Below are 15,308 nucleotides of genomic sequence, written 5' to 3'. Positions count from 1 at the left end.
TCTTCATGTCACCCTCCTGTTTGTGCATTTGATTCTGGAGTTGCAGGTCTTATCACAGAATGGGCAGGTGCTGATAGCTGTTGGAGCAGCACAGGACAGTTTTTGCTTCTTTTTTCTCCTTCTCCACCTCTCCTCAGCTGCACTGCAGTGGGACCCCTTAAATCATGTCACCCCCTCACAGATTACCGCTCTCCACTGGGGATGGTCTTGGGCAAGTTTCTCCCAAGTGTTGACACTGATGCTACACCTTTTTATGTGTGCCTTCAGCACGTCCTTATATCGCTTCCCCTGGCCCCTAACGCTCCTCCATAGACTATGTAATGATTCTAATGCCTCAGTAAAGTGTTTAAGCATAAAAGCAAAAACTTTGCCACGTGACTATCCCCACAGCCCCTGAAAAAAGCAGAAACTTTTACATAGTTTCAAAACAAAAAAAAGCAGTTAAGTAGCACTTTAAAGACTAACAAAATAATTTATTAGGTGAGCTTTCGTGGGACAGACCCACTTCTTAACTGGTCTGAAGAAGTGGGTCTGTCCCACGAAAGCTCACCTAATAAATTATTTTGTTAGTCTTCAAAGCGCTACTTGACTGCTTTTTTGTTTTGATAGCATAATCAAACGATAGCACAGCTTTCTCTGTGTTACTATTTTACGTAGTTGGGGAAGACAAGGCTACTAGTTTGTTTGAATAGTCAGTTTATCCTGCTAGTGTAACCCTCCTCCCTGCTGATTGTGTATTAAACGTGACTGCCATGTTCACCAGTAAAACTATTGTTACAAATAGCTCTCTCTCTCTCTCTCGCTCTCTCTGTGTATATATATAAAAATAACCAGAAGTCCCAGTAAATATTAAAGCTTTTCTGTATTATTATTATTATTATGATTATTGTGGTTGTTGTTGTTGTTTTTGTACTATTAGTCCTCTCAGACATACAGGTTTCAATTATTTAAGCTGGTTCAGAACATTCCAGTAAATTCCCCCCATCCCCTGCAGTTTGATGAACTGGCATTTTCCAAAATTATTTGCATAAAAGGGCTAGTTTCAACAATCTAACCGTTTTTAAAATACATACAAAGAATGACTTTTTCAATATCAAAAAAATCACTTTTCAGCTTCAAATAACAATTGGTTCTTTCGGTGAAGTCCTAAGTTATGATGAGAAAATTGATATTTTGAAAGTTCTCATGGGATAGGTAAACCCATGAAGAGGGACAGACATATGCTATCTTCTGTCCTCAGTGGTTTCTGCTGTAGATTTTCTGCCATAGTTTTATTTCCAATGAAGGAAAAACAAAAAGAAGAAAGAAGTAAAAACCCTATGGCTGTGGCCACACTAGCCTCTTCTTTCAGAGTGGCTGTTGTAACGTGGTACTTCAGGATATGCTAATGAGGCATTGCCATGACTGTGCAGCGCCTCATTAGCATAATGACAGCTGCACACATTTCGAAACTGCCGGTTTAGAAATGCAGCTGCCCATGTAGTGGGGGGGGCCTTTTGAAACGGACCTTTCATTTTGAAAGCCCCTTATTCCCAAAACCAGTTGGGAATACGGGGCTTTTGAAGTCAGAGGGTCCTTTTGAAAGGCCCCCGGCTACACAGGCAGCGTGTGTTTTGAAAGCAGCTCTTTCAAATCACATGCAGTCGCCATTATGCTAACGAAGAACTGCTTATTTAGGTAGATGTCTTATTAGCATCTTCCCAACTCCCTCATTAACATACCCCTTCTGAAAAGGAGAGGTAGCATGGCCACAAGCTATGAGAGGTTACAGTGTGGCTAGTTACTGTGCTGTAATTTTCTCACTCATGGTATGTGTAATCTCACACACACACGCACCCCTGAACTCAGCAAGTTACAGCACTGTAAAGTGTCAGTATAAACAGGCTCCAAGACTAGGAACACAGCTCCCAATGCTGTTAGCTAGCCCCCTCCTGGAGCTATTCCCCCAGCACTGGTGCTGTAATCACAATGAAGGGCAGCGCTTTAAACTTGGAAGTACAATGGCAAAATGGCAGCTGTGCCCTGCAGCGAAATGGACTCCTTACAGTGGACTTTTTACAATTGTCCAGCATCAGTGTTGACATTTGGAAGAACCTTGCCCAGGACTGTCCCCAGTGGAGAGCAGTTATGTTTAATCGTTGGTTTTGCTTTCCATTCCATGTTGGCTATCTCACCCTCTGAAGACATCAGGGGCTACCGCAGCCATAATGACAGTGCAGAACCTAGCCTCTCAGATTTCCTAGGGCATGCACAGTGCCTGAAGGCCAACCCTACAGCCTGTTCCATGGGGAAACCAAGAACCTCTGCTCTCCTCCCATGCAAAGATAAGGTCTAAAACTACACTTGGAAAACCTCATGGAGTCTTCCTACTCCTGAACCACTGCTTACAGAAAAAAAATGTGCCCATTGTTGCTCTCCATCTAAGAAAGCCATTACAAGCCCATCTTGCCTATTGAAAGACTATCCTAAAATGATTAATATTGCAGGTCACATTGTAGGAAATATCTATAAATGCCGTTCAATAGCCATTAAATCTAGTCTTCAGTGAAAGACAGGGAAGGAGAATTAGATATCAGTTAGTCTCTCTCTGTTGCAAGAGAAATGGGAAAATTTATAACAAAATATTAAAGACTTTTTTCCTACCTTCCTTTCAGAACATGAACAGGCTTTATTTGACCTCTGAAGTCTCTTTACAGCTGGGATAATGAATCAAAACAGATGCTGGTGAGGTTGGCAGAAACATGTCAATCTCTCTCTCCCATTTTGTTCTCCAATCATTCAAGTAATTGGAATATAATACGCAAACTGCGAAATACTGCGCGTGTCTTGGGTCAGTGTGGTCCTGAAATGGTTCTTGATAGCCAGAACTGGGGGCACAGCAGCTCTCCCTAGACTCTCACTCAGGCTGATTCAATGACTCATGCAGTTCAAGCTGTCTCTCTCTGATAGAAACAATATGATTAAATATCATTCTGTGTGGACCTATCTGAAAGAAATACACAAGACCAAATTTTACTCATGTTGATATCAAGGGAAGATTTGCCACAGACCTTACTGGGAGTGTTTTTACTTTAAAATTTCACTGTAGACCGCATTAGGTTTACTTCCAGATAAGAATAGGGAGTAAGGATGGCTTGGCCTGTGCATAGAACATCTCTTCCCACTTCCCCTCTCCCTCTCACCAGTCCCTCACCACCACCCCCTGCTGACCTATTGCTACAAGCACCTTTTCTCTTCCTGCCCTTAGGAAGGCAGCTAACACCTCCAAGCTGCTGCTGGACACTGATGTAACCCAGACACCTGCTATCCCCTTGCTACAGCATAGGCAGGAAAGGGTTAATCCTTACGCATTCCTTAAGCACCAGGGCCCAGGGAACCTGACTGCAGTGGCCTGAATGAACCTGGCCAGAGAGGTGGCTCAGCAGGGGACAAAGCAAACCTGCACTGCCTGTGAGCAGGACCTAAGGCAGGGGCAATGGCCGCATGAGAAGCGGCTGCTAAGTTCCGGCCTAAGGCAGGGAGGCTGCTGTGGAGTCTGCAAGGTTGGGACACAAACAAGTGTAAATAGTTCCTCCTCATCGCACCAGAGCTTACATAAGGGGGTGAAGAAGCTTCCCTGTGTTAGAGCTGTGAGGGGCTTTGACACATGCAGAATTTGGCTTCTCGTGCCCAACATCCCAGGTCAGAGGGCCTTCAGCTTTCCCTGTGAGCCAGCCCCAACAGAGGCAGTGGAGGAGGGAAGAAGCCAGCCAGCCAGAGTGCTGGTGAGCTGAATGATCTGACCAGGGCCTGGTTCTCCACCGAGAGCAGAATGCAGTCTGCTTGGGGGGGACATGAAGGAGCAGTGTGGTGAGGGAGTGAAGGGACACAGCAGAGAGAGGACAGTGAGGTGTGGGGAACACACAAAGAACCAATGGCTGGGCAGCAGTGGTGACATATAACAGCCACCACCTAGTTGCCCTCATCAGTGTTGGCTGGAAATGGGAGAAGGAGCGAGGGGCCTGCTGGCCACGAGGAGACACACAACAAGGATCGCAGTGATGGACCAGCAGGGGCAGTGGCTGGCCCTGAATCCTCCAGCTTGTCCAACCACAAGCCTTGCACACCCATCCCATCGTCAGCCACAGGACCCCCACCTCACTGCTGATGGGTGGGTGGCTGGCGAGCAAGAATCGTCCCAGAAACAGGATCCACTGGTAATGATGGGAGGGGAGAGACAAAAAATACAGACAATTTGCCCATTTTTAAGAAGAAGTAGGAACACCTGCAGAAGGGCTTAAATATAGGCCAGTCCCTTTAAAAATGGGATGTGTGCTCACGCTGCTCATGGTAAACCCAGCCTCAAGTAAACAAACTCTCATATTTTCACCTGTTTATTCACAATGGAAATGATTTTTTTTCTGTTACAACAGGGCAATGTAAGTGCAAAACGGGTGCCTAATGAGACGGCAATAGTTGCTGGACAACACAGAATCAGGCCCCGTGACTGTCAGCAGGAGAGATAAGTGCTCAATTTTGTCCACCAGGCTGTGAAACAGTCTAGCTACGCCAAGACAAGTGGTGCTGCAGCTTTTCTGGGTCCTTCTGTGCTTTGCCTCCCACGGAAACACCCCAAGCCCTGAAAACAGCCTGCACAGAGCAGTGTTCTGTACCTTTTAGGGGTCTTGGATCCTTTGCGAGTCTTGTCCAGAAATTGTCCTCTTTGCACAGTGACCCCACCATGTTTCCATTGTTCAGGTCTTCTCTCGGTAAAGGGAATCAACTCAAACCTTTGTTCAGCTATTACTTCGTGGTGCCTGGGCTGTTACTGTTTTCTACGAGGATTTTCTAAGCCCAGGTAAGGAACCCCCTGCACGTGTGCCAAGAGTGGCATGCGAGCTGATTTTAATCAGCACATGAGGTGGAAGATCAGCCCCCACCCCTCTGCCCTCACGCAGCCAGGAGCTGGCTCAAAGCCATGCAGCCTGTGGATTAACAAAAAAATAGCTAATGCTTCCAAACACCACCTAAATAGTAAAGCTCTGCATCTTCATTTATTTGTTAATGAAACTAGGTTTCACCAGCACTCAGTACATAGAGGTCAAATTTCAGCACTCTGCCTCAGAAAGTTGCTGACCCCTGTTCTAATTTTTTTATTACCTTTTTTTTTTCCCCACCTCAGGACGTGGCGGGGGAGGAAAGTGGCAGACATTCCATGTGGCTATTTACATTCTATTGAACCACTCACCTAGCTATCAGCCTCAGCCCCCACTATTTCTTTCTATTTTCTACTGGAAAAACAAATGCCACTATTAAAACAAAGTTCATTAACACAGGTAACTTTATTACAGGTGGTCACAAGGATGGAGACAAAGGGAATGCTTAGCAAAGCAAAGAATCTGAAGACTGTTACTCTTTGAGACTTTGAAAACTTTACTTGATATTGAAATAGGTAAGGCAGCATTAATTCAGTCTGAAGTTAAGCATTCTGTTCCATTAAAACTTCACTGATTTGCTGCTGATATAAAATGGACCACCAAAGACATTGATAAAAATGCTTTACAAAGGGCTATGCAACTGGTCATCAATTACAACAAAATAATTGAGGTGTAACTTGACAGGAGTGTTAGCACTAGGCGCAGTTGACAGACACTGGATTACACTTTCAAACAGAATTCCAGCTAGCAATCAGGTCGCCTTGTTTATGGTGAATAGCCCTTGGGAAGGAAGGATAAATACCTCCATTTATCTGTAGACTGTGGCCAAAGGAAAGTGCATCTAACCCTTTCCAACTTACCCCCACTGTCTCCTTGGCAGAAAGAATATTTTTATTTCACTGGATTTTTAACAACTTCAGAAACCAAATGGAGAATTCATTAGAACTGTATGTAAAGTCCAGAACAGAGTGAAAATCCAAGGCCTGGATTGTAAAGTCCTTATTTCCAAGATGAATTTCATTACCTGCAAAAGTCAAAAGCCTTATCTCTGTGACTCCTAACATGACAGTATTTTTTAAATTTATTTTTATATAGAATTCTTGAAATATTTTTTTTCATAATTAGAGGCCAGAGATCTAATTTGCAAGCAGCTTATTAAAAATATTTTCCATTTAGTATTAGAAAATAGAGGTTTATTAAATAATTGTGGGTTATGTAGTATGTTTCTGGTCTCTAATTGGACCATCTTTGCTCAGAATCAGGTTTCTATCATGATTACAGGTTTGAAATTTAGACCCTGATCCTGTAAATGTTAATGCTCCTGCTTCTCTTTCGTCATGAGAAACATTCTTTTGAAATCAATTATTTTTCTGGGAAACTAAAATTGAGGCTCTAATCTCCCTGTGTATTTTACAATATTTACTTTAACCTTTTTTTTTTCTGTGAATACTTCTGCCACAAAACATTTACTAGAATATTTATGGAAATCAAACACAGGCACAGCAAAACAAATTTGTAACAAAATTGGAATGAACATTCATTTATTTTTTTTTCCAGAATTTGCTCATCTTTATGGTTTGATTTTTGCTGAAAAAGCCGACAGCCTAGGGGATTACTTAAATCTTCTTCATTTTATTTCAGTTAGCAGTCCTGATATTTAATGCTTTTGACATTTTGAATAATTATTCCATGGGTAGCTAGCCAAAACAGCAAACTAGTGTTAAGGGAGAAAGTGTATACTTAATGAAATAATTATATTCAGAATGTCAAAATGATTGAACATCTGTACTGTCTTGAGAGTTTAGACGAAAGGATGGTATACTTTAGCAACTAGAACCTTTGAGAGCTGATCAAAAAGCGGCAATTGTTTTTGTGGAAAATATTTTTTTTTTAGTTTCCTGAAAAAACAGTGATTTTTTTTTCATCTAATATATTTCAGGTTTCCATTTTTAAAAACAGAAAAAAATAATTTAGAAATGAAAGATATCAAATGGATCACATTTTCAACAAAAGTGTTTTTTAAATACAGTGAATTTTCCATTTAAAAAAGATATTGATGGAATACTTTTTGACTAGCTCTCTCTTCTTGGAGAAGGGAAAATTGGTCAGATTGATACAGGATAGAAAGGGAGCATTATTTATACAGATTTTCTACACTCAGAAGCGAAGGATTAATTTAGGATTTAGTAGGAGCTTAAGGAGCAGAGCATTTCAGGATTAGTCCCTGAAACAGGAATCAAATTTATATGCATACACTGGTTCACTTACATGGAGAAGAATCAACCAGAAGTTTGTTAGGCAGTTCCAGGCAGGCCGACCACATTTTATGGATGCAGTTCAAGGGAACAGCAACAATTGTTGTGGCAAAGGTGGGCTGTGGAGTTGTTATACAGCATATCTATCATCTTTGGAGAACAGGGATTGCTGGACAACATAACGTGCTGGTAATTTGAGCTGGGGCCACTGGCCCTGTCCCCACCAGTCTGGTCCAGCAGTTGGCAGCCATTCCCACTCTGCCGGACCTGGCCGGGCAGTGGACAGCCAGCTCCATGGCCACTGATCACACTGCCAATGCCACTGCTGCTATTGGGCCCACTGCCACCAGTCAGCAGCAAGCTCCTCTGCCACTGGATCACCCGCCAGCCACAGTTGCACAGGCTGACCCTGCAGCAGCCAGGTATGCTGGTTATCCATGGCTTTTACTCTAGCATGTTGGGAGAACGTGGGCTCAGAAAGAACAAGTTTGAGAGCCTCCACCATGGACAGATTTAGGGATCTGATCTGCAACAAAACAGAACCATCTCTTCTGAAGCTATTTCTCCGCCACATAAAAAATTGCTTGGAACCAATGTTAACACAATAACTAAACCCACAATACAAGGATGTAATTTTAACTTAAGACTGCTGAACAAAGTGCCAAGAGAGCAAAATGCCACCAGCGACTAGTTTCAACCTAGTAGAAAGTCTGGATTGGCACAGGCCATAATGTAAATACACAAACTGCTGGAGTAATCACCAGCACTAGACAAATATTTGAAGAGGCAGTTCCGGAATACTTGCACTTCAATACATTAGCTGCAGAAATCAATTATGAATCATTATCATCAAGCCATCTAAAATATACCCAAAGAACAAGGATCAGTCCAGGAAACACAAAAACACTGCTCAAATGCAAATACCTCATGAAACTGACAACCCAAACAGGAACACATTAGTACTTCAGTTTGCTAACGTGAACCTCTGGGGATCTTAAACAAGAGACATACAAAAACAAAATGTAAGTCTTTAGAAACTTGTGAAAAAATAGGCTCCGGCTTGTAAATGATGTAGATTTTATAGAAATGAAAAAAGAATTGTTCCCAGGAGGAGAGCACTTTTCACCCCTAGAGAAAATTTGTGCCATGGCTTTATAAACATCGGAAGACAAGAATTTATGAGTCTGACTTTAAACCACTGTGGTGAACCCATGCACTGCTACATTAATAGCCATGTGTGTTTAAAGCCAATTGTGCATTTGTGCTCGCTGAAAGATGAGGGGGGGGATTGTGTGAATTCATGGGGGTGGACCCACAGCTAGTGTAAATTTGGATAGCTTTACTGTAGTCATTGAGGTATCTTGATTTACACCAGTGGAGGTTCTGGTTCATAGAGCTCAACAAAGTCTGTTGAAGTTAATGCCGAATCTCACATGGTCTCAATGGGCTCTGAATCCAGCCTAGATTCAGTAAATATAAACAGCATGTATAATCCATCTGTCTTAACAAAAATCTTTAAATAGATTGCTCTCTGAGGCAGGGATAGTCTTTTACTTGCTGTTCGTTCAGTACAATGCAGCCCAGATACTAAACTGGGTTTTGAGGTGCTACTTTCAGGCAAAGATGCAGTAATTTAAATACACGTGTATTGTATAGTAATTCCACCGCAGTCCCTAAAGCAGAGATAACATACTGAAAGCAAGCATCCGAATACCTTAGGTGAGTTTCAAAATCTTATCTCTGTACAGGGTGACCCTCTCTAATTCAGAACTCTCTCATCCGGCAACATATGGCATGATTATAGATAGCCAGACAACCACTTATCATGGGTGTGGCCAAGTTTCCCATGGTCCCAAGAAGTTTGTTTACAGCTGCTAGTTCTGAGCTGTTTTTTAGCTTTAATTTACCCATAAATGTCTTCTAAGAGCCCAGTAAGCTGTGAAAGTGTTGGTAATGTGCTAGACAATATTGTCCTCCTGTGGTTAGGTCTCCAGTGTGCCAAACAAGAGAGGTTCAACCTGAAGTATGATTTGTTTTTTCTTTTGTTTTTCCATAAACAACCAATGCCATTAAACTGGCAAAATATGTTCATATTCCTAGTATTGAGAGAAACATTAAAAATTCCAGACATAGCAGATATCCCAGACAGCAAAAGTAATTAATCCACTAGTGATTCTTTCTAAATAATCATATTGCTGTGATAGGGATATTAAAGAAAATCTGATTCCTTTAAGAATATACAATTTTTCCTTCTTACAGAAATTTGTTTCCTTATAAGAGTAGACTTACCATAATGTCATGCATTCAGTTCCAGAGGCTACATGGATAGGAAATATTAGCAGGAAGCCTTATAATGGAATTCTGCAACGTGCACTCCCCTGACTCAGCTCTAGCTACCCCAAGAAAAATAAATCACAACCAAGTTTTGAAGGTCACTGCTGTAATATCATAACCCTGGACAATGAACCTACTACCACCTCAAAAGTCTGTAGAGAAATAGCTAGAACTTGACAGGAGAATAGAAATAGTACTGAATGCAGAGGAAGCAAGATAGGGTTTTGAGCCTGACTGCAGATCCTGACAAGATTCTGCAGTTTGGAATCTCTCTTGTGGTAAGCCAGCATCTCCGGGATTTGAGAGTTTGAAATATTGTGGCTCAGGCTCAGATTTAGGAAAGATCATAATCTTCAGCGTTTGCTCCCAGAATTTCGAAAATACAAGTTTTTTTAAACAATGGGATAAACACATTTGTCTCATTTTTTTTTAATTCTCTCTCAATTTCCTAAATTGCTTTTCCCCCTTACTGGTCCTCCCACTCACTCGTTACCTTTTTCAGATTCAGTGCGTTTTCCAGAAGGTAGAAACAAGCATTTGTTAGCTCAGAAAATGCCTCTGCTCTTGTATGTCTTCCACTACCCTCCAGTGTATTAGCAGCAGCTGCACAGCTTCACCTAGGAAAGCTTCTGTTCTTTTTAATTTCTCTCTACTATGATCTCCTTTTGTTTTCTTTGAAATTTATCTTCAGTTAAGCTGCACTGTATTTTATTTCCAATATTTCCAGTTATATATTGTCAAGCTTTACTCCACAGTTCTCTATGAATCGGCTGGATGTTTTTCATTATTTCTGTGGGGTGCTGGGAAAAAAGCAATTCCTTTATTTGAGAATCTTGACATTTATTAACATAATAAAACTCTCAAGATGAAATTGTGGTTTTCTAGGCAGTAATTTCATTTGCAGGAGAAGTTACAAGGAATTTATTTTAAAGGCAGGTGAAACCTAAAATGTGAGACAAGCCTGGAATGCAGATGTGAAAAAGTAGGAAATAGATCATGAACTGAAAACTATGCAGTTTTTCTCATACATGTTAATTAGGGCATAAAAGGATAAGGTAGGCTAAAGATCCAAAATTTCAAGTTTTCTTTCCTGTATCCAAAAATGTAGACAATTCCTGGAAAATGTATAATTTATAAATTATTGCCAGGCCCACTGATGGGGGAAGGAAAAGTTGGCAGTTGCCTCCTGGTCAGCATTTCAATGAGGCCCAGAGCTCCAACCATTGCCAGAGTAGCAGCAGTGGTAGCTGGAAGTCCAGGCTCTTTTGAAATGCCGTGGAGTGCTGTATCACCACGCTGCATGTGGTGGGGGGCAGGGCTGACTGCCCTAAGCTCTGCCCCTTCCACCCTTGGTCCCGCCCCTTCCTGGCAAGGGTAGCTGGGCCCCTCTCCCATCTTGCCACTGGGCACAGCAGCTGTTAGTGCTGCTGGTTATTGCCAATACCTTATGAAGGTGAATTCTTTATACAGAACAAGGGTACTTCAACTTTACATACATAAACATTCCCACCATTGTAGATACTGAATACTCTCTGGTCCAGAAATATCTGTGATCCAATGGGATTGAGCCCCACTGATGAGTCCTGTGGTGAGAAACCCTAGCTGGATCTAGGCAGCTGCAGCTGGGGAGGGAAGATGGTGGAAGCCAGTGGGAGACAGGTGGTGGCCAGGGACCTAGAAGCCTCTGGGGAGCCACAGTCCTAGCTGGGGCCAGGCTGCCACAGATAGGGAGCCACAGCTGCAGCCAGAGAGCTGCAGCCACAGCTGGGGCCAGTCCATCACAGTCCAGTAGCCATGGAACCACAGCCATGGCTGGGGCTGAGCCACAACAGCTGGGGACTGGATGCTGGAGAGTTGCATCAGCTGGGAGCAGGGCTGGGAAGCTGGCGGTGGCTGGTAAGCTGTAGCCTCATTGCCACCAGGAAGCCAGGGTGGGGCCTAGAGGCTGGCACTAGTGCTCAGGAGTGGACCAACTGGAACAAGAGCAAAGCTCTGGAGCAGGACCAGCAGACAGAAGGGGAGAATTGACTTCCCCTGGACTACCAACATCCCTAGTCTGGAACTACTCAAGTCCTGAGGGTGCTGAACCATAGAGGTGCAACATGCATTATTCTCCATTTTTTCCAGGATGGTGAATTAAAGCTCAGAGACTGAGTGCCAAGCCAGAGGTCCATCGTTCAGCCAATGGCCAAGTTCTGTAGACAACACAGATCTCCTGATTCGCAGTTCCCCACTCAAACTGCCAAGTTATACTGCTCCCCAAGATAACAGCTGCATAAAACACTATCCTAATTTTCCAAAGATATTTGGTGAAGAAAGCTGGATTCACATCTGAGTACTTATGATGAGACTGGTTGTTCCAGCAAATGAACAATATACTCAGTGAGCCCTGATTATAACATAGGCTGAATACTATCCTCATAGGCAATCTTTTGTTACGAAATTATGTTTTGTTATGAAACCTGAGCCAATGGCCCAATGTGAGTCACACAGAAACTGTCCAACTAAATTTTCCTCTGTGGAAAGCCATTGATATTCTCCCTCACAGGTCACGAGCACAGATGGATTTAATCGCACAAAAAAACTAAAGATAACAAAAGGAAAATATCTCATGTGATGCTGGAGTACACGTCTGAATTTTAGGATTTCAACATAGACAGAAAGAGGCAATAATGAGGAAAGCCGATGTCATTATAAGGCTCATTTATTATTTATGTAGCACTGTAAGTATACATGGTGCTTAACAAACATGTAAAGACAAGGTCTCTTCCCCTGAAGATGAGCTTACAGTCTAATTCTGACAGATACAATAGATAGGATTCTTGTCCAAGGGCACAAACAAGTGGAGTCACATTCTGAGGGAGAAGGGATTCAACAATAAATAGGTGGATTTTTTAAAGGGGATGTGGAAGATTGCCATATATAAATTACAAAGCTGTTCCAAGCTTGAAGGTATGAGGAGGTGAGGCACAAAGTTGAAATTGATAAGCGAGAGAGAGTAGCACAAAGGGTGGCATTAAGAGTACTGGGAAGATTTTCAAGGAGCGGACAAAAGAAATCAGATTTAGCTATGGGCAAAGTCCCTCATTCAAAACCGGTATTAAGTATCTCAGAAGGCTGGAGAAATGATCCACTTAAGGGACCACATGGCCATCACAAGTCCATTATATTAGGTTGAAATAAGTACTTATCTAAAATTTTATCCAGAGTGGTTTACCCATCCTTAATTAATTCATTACTTTAAGTTTCAAAACGGCATTCTCAGCATAAAGTGATTTGTGAACGTTTTTAATCCTGTAGTTCTTATTTTTTCCCCCAATGATTAGAGACACAGTGCAAAACAACTGACCATCTTCTATAGTATTGGCCAAAATCTTGCTAATGCTGCTTCACTGCATAAAGGAAGACCACTCAGAACTGTCTTCACCTGTAGTTAGTATTCTCCCATCTTTAAGCTCTTGGTGATATAAAGAATTATCACAAATCAGGCATCAAATGGCTGCTCCTAAGGAGCTTTCAGTGGTGGTAGTTCATTGGCCAAACATCTAGTGACTGAGGGTTTGATAAGTAACATACTATTTTAATTACCTATAAGGTTTCTAGTCCTAAAGCCAGGAAACAATCATTCAAATAATGGACTGTAATCAGGGGGGTTCTTCCACTGTCCACAAGGTTCCAGTAGTAACTCCCCACCTGAGGATGTGATAATCTCTTCCTGAAAAAGATAAAAGGACATGTGCACTGTCATTTAAATGTATTTCAGCCTCCCTCTGCCCCTGGAGAAACAAAACCACAGCAAAAACAAAAATCATCACCCAATCCCAGAAAGGACCAACCCCTTGGCTAGGTGTGAAACTGTCCTCTCTTGCCCAATTACACATCTTAAACTATGATTATTTGCAAGTCTAATATGACACACAAATGTGCATCTGATAAAATGTACATTGAGATACCAGCACCTCCTCTTCGCTCTCCCACGTGTCAAGCTGCCCATACAAAACAAAAATAAAAAAAAACAAAAACAAACAAAAAACCACAGTTCCTTTGTCACTTCTGCTTTGTACAGGAACTGATATTCCATCATTGACATGGTCAGGTGACAACATCATACTAGGTTCACATCCTTTTGAGTACTCCACATACATATACCACCCTATACACATGCACAGTTGATAACTATGTCAAAATAAAAATAATGAAATAAAAGACTAAACCATTTTCCATATTTAGCACAGACACTGTTATTTGTTATTTAAACTGTCACTTTAGAATACAAATAAAAATTGTGTAGAAAAATAACAGTAGCATAAATCAAGGAAATTTTGTTTTATTATTCATTAAAAATGACAACCAATTTTAAAAAGTCTATTAAAAATGACTCAGGGATTAGATATGGGGCAAAAGCATACACTGAACTATTCCATAGTTAGAAGGTGCAGTTGAATCCAATTTCCAATGAAACTCAGTGGGATTTGAGTGCTAACTCCTTTAGAAAAAACAATGTGAAGTCCTGTGGCATCTTATAGACTAACTGATATTTTGGAACATAAGCTTTCATGGGCAAAGACCCACTTTGTCAGAGGCAATGCTCCAAAATCTCAGTTAACCTATAAGGTACCAAAGAACTTTTTTTTTTTTTGTGAATACAGACTAAACAACCACCCCTCTGATACTTAACTGCTTTAGAGACTATCCAAAAAGCCTGTGGTCAATCACTATATTAGGTTGAAACAAGTATATATCCAAAAATTTCCTGTCCAAATGGAAACATTGTGGGAAAGTTACGAGGAAGCAAAGACAGGTGTTTAGTAAAACCACGCTCAACTTAATTATAGTATTAGTTTTATGCTGGTATTTGAAATTTTAGTTTCTGGGCGTATGTCTACACTACAGAGTTATTCCAGAATAGCTTGTTGCAGAATTATTATTCCAAAATAAACTCTTCCGGAATAACGCATCCACACTACAGGGAAACCCCAAAATAAGCAAAACTTATTCCAAAATAGTGTCCACACACCATGGAGCCATGTCCTGAATTATTTCAGTTTTACACCAGGGTCACACAGCAAAATTTCCTTTGTTGCTCCACATACTAAATAATAACCAGAGGCTCACTGGGGAAGGGAGTGTGAGCGCGTATGGAGAGCAGTGTTCCCTGTAAGTTGAGAGCTGCAGCTGCAACCCAAGAGAGATTCATATCGTACCCCACTGGTTAGCAGAGTTCCCACAGCGGGCAGGATGTGTTTCTACTGCTGGTGAACATGTACACATCCCTTGGTGCCCATAAGAAAATGTATTCCACACATACATAGGAAAAACTGGAGGGAACATTGGTGGTGAGCGCCTGCAAAGGTGGGACCAACTGAAGTTCATGGCATCTCCTGAAAGCCTTAGAGAAGCTGAAAAGGAAATTTATAGCAAAGGAGAGAGGAAATTAAAGAAAGAAAAGGAAAGCTCCTGACTCATTGTCTGACAGAAAATGGGATACAGAAATAGTCATAAGGAGAAAAAATCCACTAGACTGAGGGAAAAACAAAGATGAGACAAAACAGGAGAGAAGGAAAAGTGAAGGAGAACAGTATGGCTGAGAAGAGAACACCAGGGGAAAAAATATTGACAGAGAGGCACACACGAGAAGATAAAAAATAATGTGCCCCATCAGAAATCATGCTGCTTTTTTAGTCACATACTGGCCCATAGGACTCATAGCTTCCAAAGTCTCATGGTAAGCAGTTTTGGGAAGAGAGTTGTGGATAATATAAGAAATCAGCATTAGTCTTTCCCTAAAACAGAACCCAGACTA

The 15,308-nt window shown here is 41.7% G+C and overlaps 1 protein-coding gene across 1 annotated transcript in view; it reads right to left on the bottom strand.

The window, feature by feature from the left end:
* Nucleotides 1-12,305: 12,305 nt before the first annotated feature.
* SH2D4B (SH2 domain containing 4B) overlaps nucleotides 12,306-15,308 on the bottom strand; it is a 104,794-nt gene continuing 101,791 nt past the window's right edge. Inside the window, exon 8 of the mRNA XM_074999512.1 lies at nucleotides 12,306-13,220. Within this exon, the coding sequence (XP_074855613.1) occupies nucleotides 13,128-13,220 (93 nt within the window). The 3' untranslated portion in view covers nucleotides 12,306-13,127. The remainder of the gene's footprint in view (nucleotides 13,221-15,308) is intronic.

The sequence above is a fragment of the Carettochelys insculpta genome, chromosome 7, assembly GCF_033958435.1.
Source record: "Carettochelys insculpta isolate YL-2023 chromosome 7, ASM3395843v1, whole genome shotgun sequence".
NCBI lineage: Eukaryota > Metazoa > Chordata > Testudines > Carettochelyidae > Carettochelys > Carettochelys insculpta.
This window is presented reverse-complemented; position numbering and strand designations above follow the sequence as displayed.